The following is a 23874-nucleotide window of genomic DNA, read 5'->3' as shown; positions in this document are numbered from 1 at the left end:
GTGAAGAAGGCAAGTATCCTAAGGACCGATGTTTGTCCTCCCATTTGATTCCTTTATTATGGAGAATGCTTCTTGGCTAGGCCAAAAGGGAGACATTGTCTACTAGAAGGACCATCCTCTAAGACCGATGTCTGAAGAAGGGCCAGCTGATTACTACTATGTCAAGAATGGCTACATTTAGGTAAAGCTGATGAAGTAGGCGAATGTTCCTAATCTCACATAGTTGAAAATTCATGGCTACTTCATCACCTTCTGCGCAAATGTAGGTTCATGAGTTTTCTCATAAGTACCCACTTACAATGAGTTTGCTCCCGAATCAAAAATTCGGAGGCATGCCAGCTATCACCTTCTTGACCGACGGCCTTGCCAACAATGCGTCCCACCATGCTTTGGCATGCGGGTATGCGTCAAGAACGACCGCGTGCTCCGTCGCCATGAAGTAGCGCATGAAGAAGAAATGAGTGAGGTCGGCAAAGTACACGAAATCCCCGGCCAAATACTTGTTGCTTGACAGCCTCGCCTCATACACCTCTAGCAGCTTCTTCAGCTTCTCAACGCTCTCATCGATGAGGCCCTGGTCGATGTCCATCCCGATGAAAGGGTGGATGATGCAGTTGAACACGATGGGCTTGAGTATGGGCTCGAGCTGGTGGGCATCCACATCAGCCCAGACATCCACCATCGCCGACTCCTCGAGGCTGCCCGCTCCTAGAAGCTCGGGCTTGTATTTGGGGACCTCCTATTTGCCGCTTGTTGCGGCAAACAGTCGGTGGTTCGCACAGGGCGACTCAGCTGGGCCGGCCCATTTGCAATGACACGGGTTGCTACGTGAAAAAAGGCAGAAAAAGAAGGGGATGTGTTGGTGAAGAAGGCAAGTATCCTAAGGACCGATGTTTGTCCTCCCATTTGATTCCTTTATTATGGAGAATGCTTCTTGGCTAGGCCAAAAGGGAGACATTGTCTACTAGAAGGACCATCCTCTAAGACCGATGTCTGAAGAAGGGCCAGCTGATTACTACTATGTCAAGAATGGCTACATTTAGGTAAAGCTGATGAAGTAGGCGAATGTTCCTAATCTCACATAGTTGAAAATTCATGGCTACTTCATCACCTTCTGTGCAAATGTAGGTTCATGAGTTTTCTCGTAAGTACCCACTTACAATGAGTTTGCTCCCGAATCGAAAATTCGGAGGCATGCCAGCTATCACCTTCTTGACCGACGGCCTTGCCAACAATGCGTCCCACCATGCTTTGGCATGCGGGTATGCGTCAAGAACGACCGCGTGCTCCGTCGCCATGAAGTAGCGCATGAAGAAGAAATGAGTGAGGTCGGCAAAGCTCACGAAATCCTCGGCCAAATACTTGTTGCTTGACAGCCTCGCCTCATACACCTCTAGCAGCTTCTTCAGCTTCTCAACGCTCTCATCGATGAGGCCCTGGTCGATGTCCATCCCGATGAAAGGGTGGATGATGCAGTTGAACACGATGGGCTTGAGTATGGGCTCGAGCTGGTGGGCATCCGCATCAGCCCAGACATCCACCATCGCCGACTCCTCGAGGCTGCCCGCTCCTAGAAGCTCGGGCTTGTATTTGGGGACCTCCTATTTGCCGCTTGTTGCGGCAAACAGTCGGTGGTTCGCACAGGGCGACTCAGCTGGGCCGGCCCATTTGCAATGACACGGGTTGCTACGTGAAAAAAGGCAGAAAAAGAAAGGGATGTGTTGGTGAAGAAGGCAAGTATCCTAAGGACCGATGTTTGTCCTCCCATTTGATTCCTTTATTATGGAGAATGCTTCTTGGCTAGGCCAAAAGGGAGACATTGTCTACTAGAAGGACCATCCTCTAAGACCGATGTCTGAAGAAGGGCCAGCTGATTACTACTATGTCAAGAATGGCTACATTTAGGTAAAGCTGATGAAGTAGGCGAATGTTCCTAATCTCACATAGTTGAAAATTCATGGCTACTTCATCACCTTCTGCGCAAATGTAGGTTCATGAGTTTTCTCGTAAGTACCCACTTACAATGAGTTTCCTCCCGAATCGAAAATTCGGAGGCATGCCAGCTATCACCTTCTTGACCGACGGCCTTGCCAACAATGCGTCCCACCATGCTTTGGCATGCGGGTATGCGTCAAGAACGACCGCGTGCTCCGTCGCCATGAAGTAGCGCATGAAGAAGAAATGAGTGAGGTCGGCAAAGCTCACGAAATCCCCGGCCAAATACTTGTTGCTTGACAGCCTCGCCTCATACACCTCTAGCAGCTTCTTCAGCTTCTCAACGCTCTCATCGATGAGGCCCTGGTCGATGTCCATCCCGATGAAAGGGTGGATGATGCAGTTGAACACGATGGGCTTGAGTATGGGCTCGAGCTGGTGGGCATCCGCATCAGCCCAGACATCCACCATCGCCGACTCCTCGAGGCTGCCCGCTCCTAGAAGCTCGGGCTTGTATTTGGGGACCTCCTATTTGCCGCTTGTTGCGGCAAACAGTCGGTGGTTCGCACAGGGCGACTCAGCTGGGCCGGCCCATTTGCAATGACACGGGTTGCTACGTGAAAAAAGGCAGAAAAAGAAGGGGATGGCGCTGGGATTCGAACACGACACGTCAAGGTTGGTTGCGTGCAACATGAAAGCCATTAACCACTGAGACACACAAGTTTTTGTGCAATATTGGCAGCGTGGCATTTAAATAGGTAATCAACAGCGGCGAAATTTAAAACATCACGTAAAAAAATTCCCATAAACACAAATTTGTGTGAGCAATTAAACCGAGAACCTCTTGCTATTGACAAACGTCGCTAGCCAGCATCATTACTAACATTTTTTGAAATTCCATGAACAATTTCTAAATTCACGAACACATTTGAAAACATGATTTTTTTTGTAAAACAATTAGGAAAGTGAAATTCCCGAACATTTTTAAAATTTGTGTACAAAAATTCAAAGGCGAACCTTTTTTGAAATTCCCCGAACATTTCTTGAATTCACGAACACATTTTGAAAACATGATTTTTTTTGAAAATTTTGGAAAGTGAAATTCCCAAACATCTTTTTTAAGTTGTGAACAAAAATTGAAAGGCGAACATTTTTTGAAATTCCCTGAACAAATTTTGAATTCATGAACACATTTTGAAAAACATGATATTTTTGTATGAACAATTTCGAAAGTGAAATTCACGAATAGTTTTTGAAACTTGCGGACAAAAATTCGAAGGCAAACATTTTTTGAAATTGCCTGAGCAATTTTTGAATTCACGAACACATTTTGAAAACATGATTTTTATGTGAACAATTTGGAAAGTGAAATTCCCGAACATTTTTTGAAATTTGTGAACAAATATTCAAAGGCGAACATTATTTGATATTCCCTGAACAAGTTTTGAATTCATGAACACATTTTCAAAACATGATATTTTTGTGAACAAATTCGAAAGTGAAATTCCCGAACATTTTTTCAATTTGTGAACAAAAATTGAAAGGCAAACATTTTTTTAAATTCCCGGAATTCATCTTGAATTTGCGAACTAATCTTGAAAACATGAGCAATTTTTTGAATTTGTGAAAAAAATATTAAAAGTGGGAACATCTTTTGAAATTCCCAAACATATTCTAAATTTTTGAATTTGTGAACACATTTTGAGAACGGGAACATCTTTTAAAAATGTGAATACTTTTTGAATTTTTGAACACATTTTTAGAACGGGAACATTTTTAAATTTATGAAAAAAATTTTGAAACAAGAATTTTCTCAATATTTGAATAATTTCTGAAAATCTCAAAAAAAAAGGAAAATCATGTTTTCACCTGAAATTCCAAACATTTTTCAAAATTCTGAACATAATTTGAAAAAAGAGGGACAAGAAAAAAAATTGCGTACAGAAATTAGCTACTGAACTAAAAATATAATAAAAACCATTTTAGATATATTAAAACTGAGTACCCTCCCAGCTCTCTCAGGCCATTAGCATTTCTATCCATTAGATCGCCACTTTTAGTCAATTTTGGCCGTTGGATCGCTGTTAGTCGCACCTAAATCTCGTACGCAGGCACTAACTCGCGTGTCAGGCTGCGCTGGGTTTTTCGGGCCGCTGCTCCGGTCGCTTTTTTCGGTGTCTGAGATTCAATTGGGCCTACTGGCCTACTGGGCCTTTTCTGTCATCCTGGCCTTCTCTACCGTCCTATCCAACACAGCGCATAGGTGAAACACCACACACAAGCTCTAAACCACTTTCCGCCACCTGCTCTGTTCCGACTGCGCCGCCTGACATGGCCTCGGAGTGCATTGGCGGCTGCGCGCCGACGCGAGCGGCGCGGCCGGATGAGGCAACAAAAATAAACAATTCGATCACTGCCCATTAGGCTAACCTCCATCGGCCCCAGGTCACTATACAACCAGATCAACCCAGGCGAGAGAGAGATGGCAGTCTATTATCCTGCCGCCACCGGCGATGCGGGCAACGAGGGGATCAGTCGATCCAGCCGACACAGGCGATTAGTCTGCTACAGAATGGAGAAAGGAGGGAGAGGATCTAGCTGATGCAGGCGATTCATGCCGATGCTTCGTCTGATCAGAACTGCTCCATCGAGATTTCAAGATGTGGTCATTCTTCAGTTTCTGTCCTGACATTCATAGCGGATGATGGTACGTGTATATATGCTTCCTCCACTACAACTCTTCGCTCAACCTTTCCACCCCAGCAGCAGAACCTCCTTCACCATGATGCTCGGATAGGTTTCCCTATATTGTTTTTCAATTCATGTATGATTCACTCTTCCACCAAGCAATTGCCTTGTCCTGATGCCCTCTTATTCCAGAAAAAATTACATACAGATGATGTTCATGTTAGCTGTTGTCAACTAATTTCGGTAGATCTTGGAGCTTCCTGATCTGTTTATTTGATTTTGAATTGCCAGGTGGTCAGAACCAAAAGAAGAGACATACTGATAATGCGTATCTTCTGTAACAGACGTGTGATGTTTACTTCTGTATACTGTTTTAGATTTGGAGCCAGAACAATATTTTTGCATGGCCAGGTAATCAGAACCAAAAGAAGAGACATACTGATAATGTGTATCTTCTGTAACAGATGTATGGTGTTTACTTTCGTATAGTGTTTCAGATTTGGATCCGGAACAATATGTTTTGTCTTTGGTTACAGACTTACAGATACACTCTTCTTTTTTCCCTTCAATTTGTTATTTCTCCTTTGTATTCCAGTTTATGTTATGGTGTCCCTGAGATTCTGATATTCATTTCATTTACTTTATTTTGCGAAGGACGCTCCAATGGTCTTCTGGAATTTTAATTAGCAAGGGCAGCCTTGAAGGTACTCGGATGATCTTAACTTGTGGCTCTTTTTTCTTTTTGCTTGACTGCAGTATCTTCCCATTTCTTCTGCCATAATCAGATATCATTCTAGAGAGCTTGTCAAAGAAAATATACCATGGGCTAATGAAAAGTATTCAAATGCCTATATATACTGACCACGTTCAGACATTTACCCTTGTAGAAATTAGAGTTTGTTTACTGAAGCTTGGCAATAATAACATTACTAAATGAAGGTACTCGGATGATCTTACCTTGTGGCTCTTTTTTCTTTTTGCTTGACCACAGTATCTTCTCATTTCTTCTGCCATAATCAAATGTTATTCTACAGAGCTTGTCAAAGAAATAAACCATGGGCTAATGGAAAGTATACGAATGCCTATATACTGAGCAGATCGGGAAATTTACCCTTGAAGAGATTAGGGTCTGTTTACTTAAGCTTGGCACCACAACATTACTAAATTAGAAATAAGACAAATGGTGGATCTGGTTTGTCATTCTCAATCTTTTCTATTACTAATAATTTTCGATAATTATTAATTGTGGAATAGCTACCAGTGCATCTGTAATGAATCATCAATTGCCATGAAATTACTAATAATGGTCAGGACCTTGAATTTCCTGCCATAAGGCGTTAATTTCTTTTATGGTGGCTACTTATGCTATTTTCATTAGAGAGGATGCTTCATGCAGTGGCGGAGCTAGAGGGTGGACAGGGTGGGATGTGCTACATATGCCTTCACATATCACCTACACCAGCAATGATAATATATGTTCCACACAGAATATGTGTGAACAACATGAACGGAGTAGATATGTGACTGCGCTTAGTAGAAAGCAATGTCCATTTTTTTAGAACGATTCCCTCCTCAAGTCTCCCTAGATACTCTATGTTCCTGTGTCTATTCGTTTCTTACTACTATCATTAAATAAAATCTATAGATAGAATTGCCCAAGTACAATTTATGTTTCAGTTATGGTTTATGCACCTTGGTCTTGTTCTGAACTTTCAAGCGATAGAGGCATAGTATGTTTTGTAAGAAAAGGGATTGTCATCATAAAATTTCTTGACACCTAATGTTATGTACTTTGACACCTATGGTAATTACTCTTGAAGGAAGATTAATTTTTCCTGATGCTTATATTCAGTTAGACAAATCTTCAACTCTCTCTCTCTCTCTCTCTCTCTCTCTCTCTCTCTATATATATATATATATATATATATATATATATATATATATATATATATATATATATATATATATATATATATAGGCTTGCTAAAGTGTGCTTGCGCGCACTGTGGCATATCGTACGCTCCGGCCGCTTAGAGCCAACCGGCGCGCTAAGCAGGCAAACGTGCTAACCACATGAAAGGGCGCGCGGGATCGTGGGTAAAAGTTCACCGTAACATCTTACGACCAACCCCTCGTCGCTCGTCTAATGACCATCGTAAAAGGGCATGTAGGACATAGTAACTGATTACTATCAATATCATAGCAGCAGTAAAGGAGTTACCATCACGTACAGTTTTCCTTAAAATAATATACTCCAATTATATTCTGTACCCACGTCCCCCATGATTGTGCATTGATCGGTCACTACGTGGTAATCCCTTTACTACTGCTATGATACTCTAATAATTAGTACTACATGTTACCATAGTTACACACTTCTTTGTACATACTGCTATTAATACATTACATTTTCAGTTTCGGTAGTAATCATGCTTAGTATGTTACCATAGTAATACAATACTACATGTCTGGCAAATGTTTAATACATTTGGTGATAAAACAATGGTAACTCAATGCCGGTAAAAAGAATAGGTCCATTACTATCTACACTTAATCTATTACTGGATGAACTTAGGTCCATTTACTATCCATGCTTAATATGTTATTATAGTAGTATATTACAACATGTGTGGCGAAGGTTTTACTAAATTTACTGATAAAACCATCGGTAACTCAATGCCGGTAAAAAAATAGTTCCATTACCATCTATACTTAATCTATTACTGGGTGAAACCTACGATATCTCAGTACCGGTAAAAAACCTAGGTCTATTACCATCTATACTTAATATTTTACTGGCACTATATACTGACCAACACATCGTAAAAGAATTAAATATATTTACTTTATCCTCCACATGCGGTTACCCTCAACATGCTGCCTTCTCCGCGCCCCGCGGGCGGGCGACATGCGCGTGATTAGGAGCGGCCAGCGCGTAGGTTAAGTTAAAATGCGCGCACGCTCACAATAGCGCTGCCGTATATATATATATATATATATATATATATATATATATATATATATATATATATATATATATATATATATATATATATAGGGGTTGACTATTCGTCATCCAGGGTGAGGAATTCTTATTCCTCACCCCAGCCCATCCCACGTCCAGAGTTTTAAAACGTAACACTTGAGGTAAGATTACTCCGGAAAGGAAGGAAACCATTCCTCGACTGGACAAAAGAGAGCACAGTAATCTTACATTATGCATGCCACTAAGTTACTTCCTGTGAGAAACTATTATCGCGCCGCCGTAAGAAACAAAGGTTTGACGTAAATATTCGTCATGCATGCTAAGTAAGTTGCCATAAGGAAAAATAGGCTCGCAAGGTAATTTTACCTCAGTGTTAAACTACCTCTATGTGCACGAGCTGCGTCGCATGATACTCAGTTTCTTCAAAAGATCTTTTCTGCTCCTAGAGAAACAACGAGATAGAGACTGAAAAAAAAATGGACAATGTGTTACGATAGGAACTTAGTGAATCCTTACTGTCGTAATAAAGGAGCTACGTAATTCTCATATGTAGGTCAGGATGTTTACTGAAATAAAATGCTCCCTCAGTCCCATAATGTAAGACGGTTTTTTCTTTTTTGACACTAGAGGGAGTACCGGAGTAGTAGATTACTTACAAGGCAAGTAGATTTAAAGAAAATGTAATACATTTGACTGAACCAAATACGTGAATTGTACATAAAGATAGAGAGATTAATCCCATGAAGCCTACATGCACACGAAAAAAAGTATGCTTTCTCAAGCCTATGTACTACTTACAAGCATAGAGTTCTGTAGGTTCAGGCGATCAGCAATCAAGGTTCTGGAGATGTTGGACATCTGGTTGAAGCCTGATTTCTTTGTTGTGCGTGGGAGTTGTTTAATAGCAACATCAGATGGAAAAATTGCCTCCGGAAGTCACAAGTTGCAAGTTAAATAGTAACAAAACTTTATTCTTGGGATGAACTCACAGAAAGAATTTGGAAGCAAAATCAAATTTCCTTTACTTGCTAATTTTGGTCTACACAAGAGAAAATTAAACCAATATACTGTATTTTTTTTCTATTTTTCTTTACCAGGCCTTCATTGGCATGTCTACATGAACCTACAAGAAGCACGTCCAAAACGGGGCTGCTAGTGCTTGTTTGCTAAAGAAATGTGAAGCATGATTCAGGAACAAAATCACTCTTTTCATTCCTCTTAACCTCAATTTTAGAGTGTGGAATAGTAGCCCACTCTGCCACGCCCCGCTACGTCCGTGAGTCACCTCCTCTCTGTTTGCCCGTTGTTGGTTGATTTCGGGGCCACAATGGGGTTCCAGCCACCTTCCGTGGCCTCTGTCGGCAATCTGCCAGATGTTGCTCATCTCGCCGTCGACATTCTTCCTGCTGTGTTGCTGGTGCATTTGGGGGCATTAGAAGTTCAGAACGACGTCGTGTTCCTAAGCAAATGGAGTTACAAAGTGTTAAATACAAGAACACAAACACAGGTAAGCAAATATAGTAAAGTCTAGAAAACATAACAAAAGGCTCAAGCCTTGAGTCATAAAAAGCAAAGGTAGTTCACTGGTACCAGCTCTTACAGGACTCCTGAAGATAACATACCAAGTGCAAAAGCCGCTGCAGAACTCCTCATGTGGCAAAACACAACTAATAGCCCAGGAAAGTGACACAACACACGCACCTAGAAACAATAGGAAATATTGCATCAGAACTCGTAGCTATTGCAATGATCTCAAGAGGAACATTGACGAGCATGCTTTTTTAATTGACTAGAAAGCAACAGAATTATCTGAAGTTATTTCCAACATCCAGAACAGAGTCACTTCTCAAAATAACAAGTTGTAATGAGTGAGAGAAAAAAAATGCTTAACTACAATTAGAGATCAAAGGAAAATAAGAGGAGAGTTCAACAATGCACAGGAGCTTTACGTAAACCTGTTCTGGCAGATTGTTCTGCCTCGCTTTTTTGAGCGAACCAGGCTAGACTAGCGATTTGAGAAGAGCATGACAAAGCAATTGAGGAATAGCATGGCAAAGTGAAACATAGGTGCAAGTTAATTGGAAATTTAGAAGAGATAGCATCAGTTTTGGGGTTGCGCACCTCATCCCGTGCACTCGCACCCAACCAAACTTCAATCTAAACATTACAGAATGCCGTCATGAAGCAGCGCAAGCTCGGCCACACACTGCAGCGCCGCCACGATCACCCATCACGGCTCCACCGCGACGACCCCGCAGGACGCCGCCCAAGACCTAGGCAGACGCCACAGAATACTCTGTCCCAGCGGCCCAGCAACAACGCTGCCGAGAGCACGCCGCCCCGCCAGCCAGCCAATCGATTAATTCGGTCCGAGCCAAAACAATGAGAACCACACCGCCGTCTCCTGCGTGTGCATCGCCGCCGATACTCACAAACCGTTCGAAGGGACAACTCAGAAAAAAGATGGGTAAGTGGGGGCAGATTCGACTCAACGATAAACGTAATTACTTCCAACCCGATGTAATTTTACAACGTGGAATCGGTGGCCTCTTTACCTCAAACGCAAAATGATAGTCTGAGTCAGTCGATCGACCAGGGTGAAGAACTCTTCGCCCTGGGTTATTAATAGACTTTCTCACTACTCCATGTAAATTTAGTAACCTCTGAATCGTTGCTGACAATCTAGTAAATCACATGCACAAGGACCATATCACTACTCCATTTGCTGAGCTTAAACTGAAAAACATATCGGCCGCCTAGAAGAAGAAACAAACTGTAAAATTCAATAACTAGCAGAAGGATAGAATGGCAGTCATAGTTCTTTGCTTCCACGCATACCCATTTCCAAATACCAACTAGAGCTGAAATTATATTAGTGACTCAAGTAAAAAAATAGGCCATCCTACGTGCTTGTTAGTATACCATTAACTACAACAGAAATCACATTGGGGGCTTGGTAGGTTCTTGTCAGTACACCATTTTCTCTTCATGCATAGCATTTTGGAAATATTTTGGAACTAGTTACTGTTAAAGTGAGTTATTCACACAAAAATTATTACAGCCTCAGTGATATATGAACTACAGAATTGAGAAAAGATTTAAAATAAGTTTGAGTGAATGCTTTAAATCGGCAGAAGTGCAAACAAAATTGAATTAGCATTCGAGAATCAAATTCATTACTGCAGTGGGCATTCGCCATTTCAAATCATAACGCCCTCCGGGATAGAACAATATGTACAATATTCGCGTAAAGTCTGATGAAATGTTTAACTTTCGGGGAAATGTATTTGTTTTCTTCTTTTGATACATGAATTTGTTTGGTCCATATGTTTGATGATGTGACAGTGAAAGGTAGCAGAAAAGTAGTCATAGCAGAGCAGTACAAGCTGGTAGCTCTCCATTATCTAGTTACATAAGTGTGGAAATGGTTATCTAACAAGCCGTGGCACAAACACTGACGTGTGAAAGAAAAACAAACAAATAGTCATGCACAAATTAACCAAATCAAGTTATCAATAAGAAAAAACACATCAATGCAACGTGATGCAGTGACTGCATTGTACAGAGGTAGTGCTTCTATTGCACTGGCGCAGCATCGTGGAGACCAAACGCGGCCACGACCCTCCCCCCTCCCCCTTTTGATTGTGAAAACAAATTTTTACTTGGTATTTTCGTCACTCAAGCACAGCCAATCAGCAGATAGAGCCCATGTGCAGCACATATCTGTCGATCACGCGATTGAGAAATCACAACCTCCTCGTCTGTGAGTCCGTCGCCTCTAGCATCCGCATCGGCCTCCGTCGACCAGATAGCTTACCCTGAGTCCTGACCTCCTCCTCAAGAGCTCAATCCCCTGGTAACCTCTTCACGGCTCATAGCCGGCGGTCGGGAGTGGCCGCACGAGGCACACCCAATCTGCCTGCCCACACCAGCACAGTGCACGCCCACGCCCGAGGCTCCTCCTTCTTCCCTGCTTCTCAGAAGTTGGATCCGCAGTGTCTCGCCTATGCCGTCAGTACATGCCAGCACGCCATGCACAACGCCATCGCCCTGGACCCTTCCTTGGTTTTGGTTAGTTATGTTCAGTACACTGTGTCATATTTCTGATTAGTGCAAATGCTCAAGTTGATTGATTGAAATTTTGATGTCCACCCCCAGTACTGAGCACTCCATCGATTAATTGATCAAAATTTTGATGCGTTGTGAATCTTTCATTTAGTAGCATAGGGGAAACAACAGATGATGCAGGCATTTTTTTAGAAAAAAAATAGAGGATGAGGAAATTGTTGAATCTCCTTCGGCTACTGCTCCTAATGATCTAGCATTTGTGGTGCGAGGTTTTTTCTGATGGACAACCGATTACCACTCTGCTTCTTTTACCCTGATGAAAGATTAATTTAGCTCGCTACTGACCAGAGGAAGTGAGGATGAAACACGTACAGTATGAGGGACCTTTTTTCTGTAGGACAGAATGATGGCTCTTGTTCTGGCCGAACCCAAAATTTTGCACTTGAGATCAACGAGGACGTCGCCAACGGGAGTTCCACCTCTTCCCATTGTGCCGCGTCAACGCGAGGAGCAGCTTCTTGGGCAACCCGGTATTCTTTCTTGGTCTCCTTCCTCTTCATTTGCCCCGCTCCTAAAAAATCAAGAACCCTAACCCTAAAAATTCAGAAATTAATGGATGGGGAAAAGCAGAGGAAGAGGAGGAGGGAGGCTTTACTGGCGAGAAAACCAACGGCGGTGGAGAGGGACGCCGGAGAAGGACGTTGTCGCCGCGGATCTCGCGCCGCATCGGTGCAATTCCCACTTTGCCTCTTGGTCTCTATCGCGTGAGAGAGGGAAATATGGAGTACTGCTTGGAACCAGTCGGATCCGATTAGCAGATAACGCAACCTGAGGTTTGCTAGCTCCTAAACGGTTAGCAAATAAAATTACCTCGATGCCAAGGTAATTTTACCTCGAGGAAAATAAAAGAAAAAACAATCGTGAGCGAAGACCAACGTAAAGTTACCTCGAGGAGGGACAATTCTGGTCATCGTGGGGTGCGATTCGAGAGAATCCCAGTATTCTGGCTCGATCGTTCGACTGGGGTGAAGAATTACTTATTCTTCACCCAGGGTCCTAAATAGACGTTCTATATATTTTCATCACAAATCTGCATGCAAAACTACATATTTTCATCACAAATCTGCCAAGGGCAATGCCATGAAGTTGTCTTCCTGTGACTATGACGTGGATTTAATTTTGCTTTTTGGTCCATTTAATTGTGAAGATAAAGTCATACCATTCTATTGGATAGATGAATGAGAAAATGTCCGCCACTAAGGTTTATACTGGGGTCCATGCCATGATCATGCCAAAGGAGACTCGATGGAACTTTTATTTTGCACTTCCATTTCAAAATAATTAGGAACCCCATATTCTACATAATTTTCTAACACTATCAAACAACATTTAAAATGGATGGGTGCGGCAACGCGCGCCATCCATGATCTAGTGAAGGCTTACGGTAAAGCGTGAGATCACCGTCCTCCAGCACCGGGATCTCACTGAGGGACTGCAGAATTGTCGGACGGGAACAGGGTTAGTAGTTGAGCACGCAAACGCGGTTGACCACTCTGTTTCTTGCTTCCAAGAGACGCGTAGGCAGGGCAGAAGAAGTCGGATCTTGAAGAGTTTATAGGATAGGATAGCAGACGTACGTTTCTGGCGAGGTGCTCCGGCCGCCGGTGGTCGCCGCCGTTCCGGCTCATGGACACGAGCTCGTACTCGGCGCCGGCCTCCTCCAGGCAGACGAGGACCCGCGCCATCCATGGCGACACCGCCCAGCCGTACACCTTCATAGGCGCCATCCCTTCTTCTTCTTCTCCCTCTGTGCTTGCAGTGCACCACTATGCGTCCATTTATGTACGTAGTTCATCATCGAGCACTAGTACTACTGTTGTTCATTTAGCACGCCGGCAGTCCAATCCAAATCCAAAACAATATTCAAGGTATGTATACAGTCAAACCTGAGTTTTTTAGGCGACGCCGATCGTCACTGCTTGCGTGCGCAAGCGCAATGCAATCCATGGGTACGTACGTAGTAGGTAAGCAAAATTGTGCTAGGATCATTGTGCTAAAATAATTGGAGGCTGTTGGAATTTTTTTCTCTGAACCAAATACAGTAACGAAATTTGCAAGGATTGCTTCAACATCCACTTTGTGAGGCGCAACGCAACCACCAGCGGCCCTACAGTTGTGACTTTGCGTCGACGGCTGAAAGGATGGATGCACTTGCGTGGTCGAGGATGAAGGCCGTGCGTGCCTTGGCCATGACCCAACTCCATATCGCACGAGTGCTGACTACTTACTGAATACAAACATCCTACTTGTAAGAAATCTATTCGATCGAGGAAGCCCTCCTGCCATTCATCCACGTGAACAAGCCACCAACTAACCACTGCTCACGCCAGCCTAGCAATAGTACTACAAGACGATGAAATTAATTTGGTCCGAGATATAAAAAGCCATGTAAATGTAGTCTTTTTTACAAGATCTAACTCACAGTTAATATCCTAATTCCCCTAAATTAACCAAACAAATATTAATGTTTCATAAAAAGATCCTAGATATAACTGTAACCTGTAACTAGTTGTGCACAACCTTAGGGTGCCCCTGCCTATAAATAGTTAGACATCCTGCAGGCTTTCTCCAAATAGTATTGTGCGCCGCAGACAAAATTACCCCAGCTTACCATCTCTCTCCATCCATAGATCCATGAGGCCACCGTCGGCTCTTGTGGTCGTAGCCACCGTTGCTCTCGTGTTGTTCGGTGTCGACGCGACCGTGGAAACAACCTGCTAGGCGGCGGCTGACAAGGATGCTCATGTCCTCTACAATTTCTGCACGACGGAGTTGAGAAAGCACATCCGGAGCTCCAACATAGACGCATGGGGCCTGGCCAAGATAGCGGCTAACATGGGCGTCAACAACGCCTATGGCGCCATCCACGACATTGAGCGCCTGCTAGTGAAGCCGGACACGGATGCCAAGACGAAGGTGGCCCTTGGGCAATGCCAAGGGTTGCACGTCAACATGAAGTTCGCGTTTGCCGGAGCCTACGATGAGATCAACGGCCGGAATTACGCCATGGGGAAGGAGGAGGCAGCAAAGGCCGTCTCCCTGGCGCACCAGTGCGACGATGCCTTTGTGAAGGCCGCCGTCCCATCGCCTCTCAAGCAACGTAGCCTCTACTCCTTGCAGATAGCGATCGTCTGCACAGCCATCACTAACCTTATCAAGTGATGAATAGCATCATGGATCCAAATTGTGGGAGAGTTTAGAGGTCAGATCAAACTTGTAGCGATTACTACTTGAACCTTTGTAAGGTACATGCAAGGAATACAACATGTTTTCATTAGTTGTGGGTTTAATTACATGCCAAATAGAGTTCTCAATGCATCTTGATGGGCGCATTAAATTTCGCATACCCTTTCAATGTGCTATTTTTATTTTGCTTGTAACGTAGCCAAAGAATTATCTTATACCCTTTCAATGTGCTAAATTTATTTTGCTTGTAACGTAGCCAAATATTTATCTTATACCATTTCAATGTGCTATATTTATTTTTCTTGTAACGTAGTCTTTATACCCATTCAATGTGCTATATTTTTTTTGCTTGTAACGCAGCCAAAGAATTTTCTTATACCCTTTCAATGTGCTATATTTTGTTTGCTTGTAACGTAGTCTTTATACCCTTTCAATGTGCTATATCTATTTTGCTTGTAACGTAGCCAAAGAGTTGTCTTATACCCTTTCAATGTACTGCATTTATATGTCACTAAAATAATAGGTAAACCCAATAAAGACCGATCCAAAAAAAAAATTGCTCTCTCAACATAATGGCACTTAAGTGTTTCCAGCTGGCGGGGAGTGGCGTTGTTCTTGATCTTAAATGTACCATATAATTGCACATATATAAACATTACCAAAATGTCTATTTTTGTAGTGTCGTCCTTCTTGATCTTAAATGTAGTACATAACTGTGCACATGGACATAACCAAAATATATTTTTATGGTGCTAGTCATTGCAACGTTTCATTTTTCATGATAAAATCACAACAGTTTTTTTTCTTTTCTAAGGTTTAATTCCAGATTATTCTTGATTTTTTTAGATTAGGTTATTCTTGAGATTGAGCATTGACATTTTGGCATCAGAGTAAACTCAGTTGTACCTTTGTGTGGGCACTCATTTTCCATGGACGCGCCAGCCTTTTATTGCATTTGCTTATCGGGCTGGCCCTCAAGGCCCTTTACCATGCGTGATTTTTTTTCCGAGTACGCCTATGTGTACCATAGCTTTAGAGAAGGCAGAATTGTAAGTACAAGAAGATTACCACTCGCCGCGAACAACGAGCATAGCACGAATACCACACCTAGGCTCAGTAGTGGAGCCAGAAAAAAAGAAAATCCCGGGCCAAAATTTTCTTGGTAACATGGATTTTTTTTTTGGTATTATAACTACCCGAAATATTTCATAACATTTTTGGAAAAATACCACATGCAAAACAAACAAAATAAAGTTAAATTCTCAATAAATATAGAATGTAAACTCAATGCTCAATGATCCAACATAATAGATAAAACATGACATAGGTACAGATAATAATATGGGGATACAAAAAAGTACCAAATCAATTGGTTACCTCATGTGTGCCTCCCATAACTTGATCAATGGTAGAGGAACCAACACCTTTAGGGCAGTAAAAGTGTGCGTCCATAAGAAAAGGCATAAATATCAAGTGAACTAATTACTATCATTGATACAAATTAAAAACTTACCACTTTGACGAGACTAAACCCCTTTGAGAGACCAAAATGATTGAAAACAATATATCATCTATTCACCTTCACCAAATTGAACATGGGCAGGAGCAGCCATACCAATATTGTTACGCTACCGTTGTTCCAATTTGTGGTGTTGATTCAGTCCCCTCGGCTGTTTGATTCCCTCGATATTAAATGATAGGTGCAAACACTCCCGTTATGGGCACCAATAAAAATATATCTTCATTTTCTATTTCTACAACATGAAATGAAATTGGAAAATACAATACATTAAAATGGGTTCAACAATACCCTGCATATGCATATACGACTGGCACACACACACACACACACACACACACACACACACACACACACACACACACACACACACTTTCAATTCAATTTCAGTTCGTTCACTACTTGTCTACTTCATACACAGAAGTACTGCAAAAGTGAAGAACACAGTACAACTGGAAAGACACCAAGGTAAGGTAAGGCAAAAGGCATTCAGGACTCAGCACCAGGCAACCAGTTAGGCAGGGAAGCAGGGGACAACGCACGTCGGTGAACAGCGGCAAGCCGGCAACAACGGAGCAGCACGACAAGGGCCGGATCCGTGCACTGGCGCACAGAAGGGCGGCAGCCAGGACCAGGGGAGCTGGGGGCTTCCTAGAGAAGTTGGGGGGGATGTCGGTGGTCTGTGTAAGGCTCCACAGCCAAGGCCGGCGGATGGTAGACGGCAGCAGCCTGGATGGTGGCCAAGCAGGGAAGCGGCGGCGCGGCGCAAGGGTTAGAACCGAGTGTAAAGTGAAAAATTGCGCGGTAATGCTATGTACTGGCAGATCCTTCGCCATTGCACTCTGCTTTATGATTAGTGCTACCTTTGATTGTATAAGATGCCAATGTTTATCTCAAACGAATACACATTAATAATACAAACTGAGGGGGGGTCTACAACTGCAGTTTTTTTGCCTGGGGAGAGTGAGAAGGAGAGAGGCGCTGCATGAGAGATTCCCTCCCCCAACAAAAGACTTACATTTATTTTTCTTATACCATTTTGAATGGCTCATAACTTTTAACCAAAAATTCATTTTTGAACTTTTTACATATTTGAATCCATGGCGAACAGACCTTTAAAACAGGACCGACTTTGAATATATTTTGAATGAGTTTAAAATATCGATTTCACACATTTCACATATTTTATAATAAAATATTTCACTCATTTCAAAAAATACTTTATAATAACATATTTCTCTCATTTTAAAACAGATTCCACACATTTTCAAATATATTTCACTCATTTCATCTAACATATTTCACTCATATCAAACAAGATTTTATACCAGATTTCACACATTTAACATATTTTATGATACCATATTTTACTCATTTCAAAAAAGATTTTATACTAACATATTTCTCTCACTTTACTAACATATTTCTCTCACTTTAAAATAGATTTCACACGTTTTCAAATGGATTTCACTCATTTCACCTAACATATTTCACTCATTTCAAATAGATTTCACTCATTTCATATCAGGTTTCTTGTGAAATAGGCTGATTTCACATATTTCTATTGAAAAAAAATGTTTGTTTCACACTTTTTTAGTGAAAATGGGTTTGTTTCACATACAAAATGTGAAACGTCAAAATTTAAACGTGTTTGAGTTGTATTCAAGATTGGTCTAGTTCAAAAGATCTTGGCGCTAACAATTCAGATATCTGAATTATTTTGCAAACGAACTCATATTTGAAAAGATGTGAGTGGCTTAAATTGTCTAAGATGAAATAAATGTGCATCGATTTGTTCAGGGTGAAGACAGAGAAGAGAAGTTGCATGCATGCGGGAAAAAAGTACTCCTAATAGTTATTCCCTGACATGCATGTTAGGCTGGTCACAATAAGCAAGAACATAAGCTAGTAACTTCACACTTCCCTAGACTATGTTACTACCTTCATAGTGGGTAGGAACATCTATGTAGTGTCATGCAACGATGTATTTATTAGGTTATAGACTCATTGTTTTTTGGAGTGTGTGATGTTCCGGTAACTTAGCTAGTTACCACAAACACCTCTCTCTTCATTAAATACGTGCCACATAAGCAAAGTTGTATTGAAGTGTGTGATGTTACTCCTAAGTTTCTCCCCACTGTGACCAGCCTTAGAGGCTGTGATAATAGTACATTTGATTGGGCCAGCTGTTACACTAGTCTTGACGAACAATGAATGGATGGATATCTGCCGGTAGGTACCGTTAACGCTCAAACTGACTTTCTGGAACTTAGTGTCTATGGGAGCTCCTATGTGACACTCTTTGCGTCAAAGAATCCACGTTTCGCATAGGGGCCGATCACCCGGGCCGCCCCATTTGGTGTCCATGAGGTGAAAAACCGCGAAAAAAAATGCTAGGAATCGAACCGCCAACTTGTAGTAATGTGCGGGCTGTGCTAGCCAGCACGACAGACAGATCTTGTGATAGATTAGTAGCGCAACAGTTAAGGAAACAATCGACGATGGCAAAAATTTAAAAGATTCACAAACACTAAAGTCCCACTGAGGAATCTAACCGAAGAACTCCTGCTAGTGCTTTCCTTTTTGAGGGATCCAACATTCCCAAAAATGTGATTTTATTTTGGAAAAAACAAGTTTTTTTGCAACGCAAATATTTTCAATTTGTGAACAAACTTTTGAAACCTCAAACATTTTGTGAAAACGAACATTTTTCGGTTTTCAAATATTTTTTGAAAAAAGGATCAAAATAGTAAAGGTGATCATTTTTTGACATTTGGAATGATTTCTAAAAAGATGCAAAACATTTTCTGAAAATCAGGAACAGAAATTGAAAATGAATAATTTTTTTGAAATTACGAACAATTTTTTCAAAAACACGAATATTTGTCGAAATTCCCTAAATGTTTTCTGAGTTTGAGAACAAATTTGGAAAGCCAGAACCTAGTTTAAATTCTAAATTTTTTTTTGAATTTGTGAACAAAAAATAAAAATGCGTGGCAAAATCCAAAACATGAAAAAAAAATTGAGTTAGTGGAAAAATTTGAAAGTAGGAATATCTTTAAAGTTTGCGAACAAATTTTCAAAGCATGAACATTTAAAAAAATAACAAATTTTGAAAGAGAGAACATTTTATTATTTTTGATTTTTTAATGTGAACATTTATAACTTTTGGAATTATAAAAAAAATGTAATAGAAGCGAACAAATATTTGAAGTTCTAAAATTTTATGGATATTATGATCAACATTTCAAAATAGGAACATTTAAAAAATGAACAAAATCTAAAAAGTGCAAACCATTTAATTTTCTAAATCATTTGTTGAAAAAGAGAAATAGAGGAAAGAAAATAAAAATCAATGAAAAGAAAAGAAAAGGAGAAAAAAAAGAAAAAAAGAAAAATAGAAAAACGGAAAGGAAAGGAAAAAAAGAAAAATGAAAAAGGAGGGAAAGTAAAAAAGAAACAGAAAAAAATAGAAAAAATAGAGAAACGAAAAAAACCTTAAAAAGACCTGGTTCAGGAACCTTCTGGAAGGTTCCCAAAACCGGAAAAATCTAGCTGAAACCTTCCGGAACATTCCCAAAACCGGGATCATTGGAACACACGTCTCTCTTCTAAATGGCCCGGACCGTCTCAGTCGCTGCTTGTGCGACACACCAACATTTTGATGCAAAATGTGTCAAATAGGAAAGCTGAGTGTTTTGCGTGCCTCCGTGTTTGAAGTGTGTGGATCGGTGGGGCTGACGAGCCAGCCCATCATGGGTTTTGGGCTTGCCTTTGACTGGGCTATACCCCAGGCCTATACAATAATATATACATATAGTAACTACGGAAAAATTCCACGCCCTGGTCCTGGGCCCTAGATGCCTGGGGCCAGCTCCACCCGGGCCATGCAAGTCCAAAGATAGTCACCAACGACCAGACAAAACTACAAAGCAAAAGCGTATGGCCATATCGTTTACAATTTGGCTCTAGATTTTGCTGGTGTTGTCTTTGCCTTTTGTCCTAGAGAAGCTAATGAGGTAGCAAAAAGTTTAGCTAAGCATTCTTATTGTACTAGATCTTCCTACTCTTCGGATACTATCGTTGACTTTATTCTCTCGGACATTGTAAGCGATATGGCCCGGCCCGTCTCAGTCGCTGCTTGTGCGACACACCAACATTTTGATGCAAAATGTGTCAAATAGAAAAGCTGAGTGTTTTGCGTGCCTCCGTGTTTGAAGTGTGTGGATCGGTGGGGCTGACGAGCCAGCCCATCATGGGTTTTGGGCTTGCCTTTGACTAGGCTATACCCCGGGCCTATACAATAATATATACATATAGTAACTACGGAAAAATTCCACGCCCTGGTCCTGGGCCCTAGGTGCCTGGGGCCAGCTCCACCCGGGCCATGCAAGTCCAAAGATAGTCACCAACGACCAGACAAAACTACAAAGCAAAAGCGTATGGCCATATCGTTTACAATTTGGCTCTAGATTTTGCTGGTGTTGTCTTTGCCTTTTGTCCTAGAGAAGCTAATGAGGTAGCAAAAAGTTTAGCTAAGCATTCTTATTGTACTAGATCTTCCTACTCTTCGGATACTATCGTTGACTTTATTCTCTCGGACATTGTAAGCGATATGGCCCGGCCCGTCTCAGTCGCTGCTTGTGCGACACACCAACATTTTGATGCAAAATGTGTCAAATAGGAAAGCTGAGTGTTTTGCGTGCCTCCGTGTTTGAAGTGTGTGGATCGGTGGGGCTGACGAGCCAGCCCATCATGGGTTTTGGGCTTGCCTTTGACTAGGCTATACCCCGGGCCTATACAATAATATATACATATAGTAACTACGGAAAAATTCCACGCCCTGGTCCTGGGCCCTAGGTGCCTGGGGCCAGCTCCACCCGGGCCATGCAAGTCCAAAGATAGTCACCAACGACCAGACAAAACTACAAAGCAAAAGCGTATGGCCATATCGTTTACAATTTGGCTCTAGATTTTGCTGGTGTTGTCTTTGCCTTTTGTCCTAGAGAAGCTAATGAGGTAGCAAAAAGTTTAGCTAAGCATTCTTATTGTACTAGATCTTCCTACTCTTCGGATACTATCGTTGACTTTATTCTCTCGGACATTGTAAGCGATATGGCTACCATTGAGGAATAAAGTCTCTTATTTAAAAAAAAGTTGCCATGGCAATGTCGGGGGCATTAGAGTCCCAAGACTCAGATAAGCTAACACTAAAACAATGTTTTGCTAGACTTTATTTTGCCAAAATTATAAACGAGATGGCCATTGTTTGAGAAATAAAGTTTTGATGATAATAGAAAATTGCCATCCAATGTTACAAAACTTGTCATGATCGAAAGTGAAAATTGCCATGTAGCACACCCAAATACCAATGATTTTTTTTACAACGATTGCCATTTGCATGATTTGGATCCAATGATTGTGGAGGCGTTTCTGAGACCCCTCCTAATCAGAGACGTTCCCGAGTTATCATTTCTCTACAAAATAAATCCCATCGCCTTCCCTCCAGTAGATCCATCGTTGATTTGACATCCAATCAAATTTTCATGTGGAAACAACAAACATTGTGGTTTCATAGCATAGATTTTCTTCCGATCTCCCAAAAAATCACAATATGTGTTGTTTTCTCATGAAAATTTGCACGCGTGTTGAAGACATGAACATATCTTGTATATATAATATTATTTTTGCCCATGCAAAAAAATTGGATATATTTTCTCATTTCACTGTTCACCTGGTGAAGCCAAAATGATGTCGTGCCAATTTACTTATCAACTTAAATTATAGTTATTTCCAAAAAAATAAAGCGACACTTACATCATAAACTAACAATGGATTTTTTTTGGGGGAAATCAAAAATCCAATTAGAGGGGCATGCAACCACAACTCTTGTCCATTGGAACTAACTCTTGCGAAACCGGTTTGATTCACGATTGCCTTTATTCAAATATAACCTTGCCAAAATCATGATTCACCCCTCAGTAGTCTTCAAATTTCGGAGCATGCGTTGTGGAATGGCATTGCCACTATTCGCTGTCTCCAGTCCTCTGCCACACTAACCATTTGGCTGTACTCATTTGTTGGTGAAGACGACAAGTATCCTACGGACCGATGTTTGTCCTCCCATTTGATTCCTTTATTATGGAGAACACTTATTGGCTAGGTGCAATACGCGCAAGATGTTAAAAAGTAACTTTTCCTTAGGGAGGGGGGATGGTCATCTTCCAAAAGGGAGACATTGTCTTCTAGAAGCACCATCCTCTAAGACCGATGGATGAACAAGGGCCAGATGATTACTACTATGTCAAGAATACCTACATTTAGGTAAAGCTGATGAAGTAGGCGAATGTTCCTATTCTCACACAGTTCTAAATTCATGGCTGCTTCACCACACCTTGTGTGCAAATGTAGGTGTAGGTTCGTGAGTTTTTACCGAAAAAGGCTTTCGTCCCGCTTTATAAATAAAGCAAACCGACAGAGAGCACACACACAAGGACTAGTCCACACACACATCCAAGTCTCACAAATAAGTACAGAGGTTCTGCTGAGGGCACAACTCAACAAGCCCAAACAAAATAAAAGAAAAGAGCCAGAGAACGGGACAAGCGTCTAGTCAGGTTCCAGCAGCAGCGGCTGGGGCGGCGGCGACAGACGGACGGCCATCGAGAGAAGGTCGGCGATGAAGGCGGAGATGGCGTCGCGGTCCTGAGGGTGGCTAAGCGGCCGCCAAAGCTGCAAGAAACCAGAAAGTTTGAAGATAGCATCAGTAGCTCGTCGTAGAGGAGTGCGCTGGATCACAAGCTTATTGCGAATCGTCCAGAGGTTCCAAGCAATGACCCCAATCTCAAGCCACCTAATGTGGCGATACGACAAGGGGGAGTTCTGGAGTTCGGCAAATAGGTCGGGGAAGTTGGTGTGGCACCAATTTCCACCGACCGCTTCGCGAAAGCAGCTCCAAACGAATTGAGCAGACACGCAGGAGAAGAAGATGTGATTCGAGTCTTCGGGGGTACCGCACAACGGACAAATGCCAGTGCCCGGGCCATTTCGCTTGCGAACCTCGACCCCAGACTGGATCCGACCGCGAATCCATTGCCACATGAAGATCTGGATCTTCAGAGGCAGGCGGATAGACCGCACCGTCGTAAGGGGGGAAGGGCGGAGGGGGGTGCGATGGCCTGGTAGAGAGACTTGGTGGAGAATTGGCCAGAAGGCTCCAGGCGCAAACTCACCTGGTCAGGCTCACCCTCCACCATCGGCTCGTGGAGAGCAACACAGTCCAGTAACTCACACCAAGCGGCGGACTCCGGGGGCCCAAATGGCCTCCGGAAGGCGAGGCGCCTTAAGTCAATAAGGGCCCTCTCGACTAAGATCACAGGATCGACGGAGATGGAGAGGACGGGAAAGCGCGCAAGGAAGGGAGCGTCACCAG

The 23874-nt window shown here is 42.1% G+C and overlaps 3 protein-coding genes and 1 pseudogene across 18 annotated transcripts; 1 reads left to right on the top strand and 3 right to left on the bottom strand.

Annotated features, from left to right (window-relative positions):
- Positions 1 to 316: 316 nt before the first annotated feature.
- Positions 317 to 682, bottom strand: LOC123115482 (probable glutathione S-transferase GSTF1). Its single transcript, XM_044536631.1, has one exon. The coding sequence runs from the start codon at positions 680 to 682 to the stop codon at positions 317 to 319; it is 366 nt and encodes a 121-aa protein (XP_044392566.1).
- A 448-nt stretch (positions 683 to 1130) lies between these two features.
- LOC123114567 (probable glutathione S-transferase GSTF1) lies at positions 1131 to 1586 on the bottom strand. The gene has a single exon (XM_044536071.1). The coding sequence runs from the start codon at positions 1542 to 1544 to the stop codon at positions 1131 to 1133; it is 414 nt and encodes a 137-aa protein (XP_044392006.1). The 5' UTR covers positions 1545 to 1586.
- A 6973-nt stretch (positions 1587 to 8559) lies between these two features.
- On the bottom strand, positions 8560 to 13665 carry LOC123110166 (glutathione S-transferase 4). Of its 16 annotated transcripts, none has more exons than XR_006453190.1 (7): positions 13315 to 13476; positions 13121 to 13169; positions 12624 to 12767; positions 12333 to 12522; positions 9731 to 12248; positions 9232 to 9310; positions 8560 to 9068 (listed from the first exon to the last, which is right to left on the bottom strand). XR_006453190.1 is itself a non-coding variant. In XM_044530634.1 (4 exons), the coding sequence occupies exons 1-4, from the start codon at positions 13462 to 13464 to the stop codon at positions 9042 to 9044; spliced, it is 327 nt and encodes a 108-aa protein (XP_044386569.1). In that variant the 5' UTR covers positions 13465 to 13665; the 3' UTR covers positions 8560 to 9041. The 16 variants fall into 16 exon arrangements, 5 of the variants coding, with proteins under 5 accessions (XP_044386569.1, XP_044386567.1, XP_044386571.1 ...); XR_006453189.1 differs by having other exon boundaries at positions 12333 to 12505; XR_006453186.1 differs by having other exon boundaries at positions 12624 to 13169; positions 13315 to 13510.
- Positions 13666 to 14371: 706 nt separating this feature from the next.
- Positions 14372 to 14899, top strand: LOC123115481 (pectinesterase inhibitor 8-like; annotated as a pseudogene).
- Positions 14900 to 23874: the final 8975 nt, after the last annotated feature.

The sequence above is a fragment of the Triticum aestivum genome, chromosome 5B, assembly GCF_018294505.1.
Source record: "Triticum aestivum cultivar Chinese Spring chromosome 5B, IWGSC CS RefSeq v2.1, whole genome shotgun sequence".
Lineage (NCBI taxonomy): Eukaryota > Viridiplantae > Streptophyta > Magnoliopsida > Poales > Poaceae > Triticum > Triticum aestivum.
This window is presented reverse-complemented; position numbering and strand designations above follow the sequence as displayed.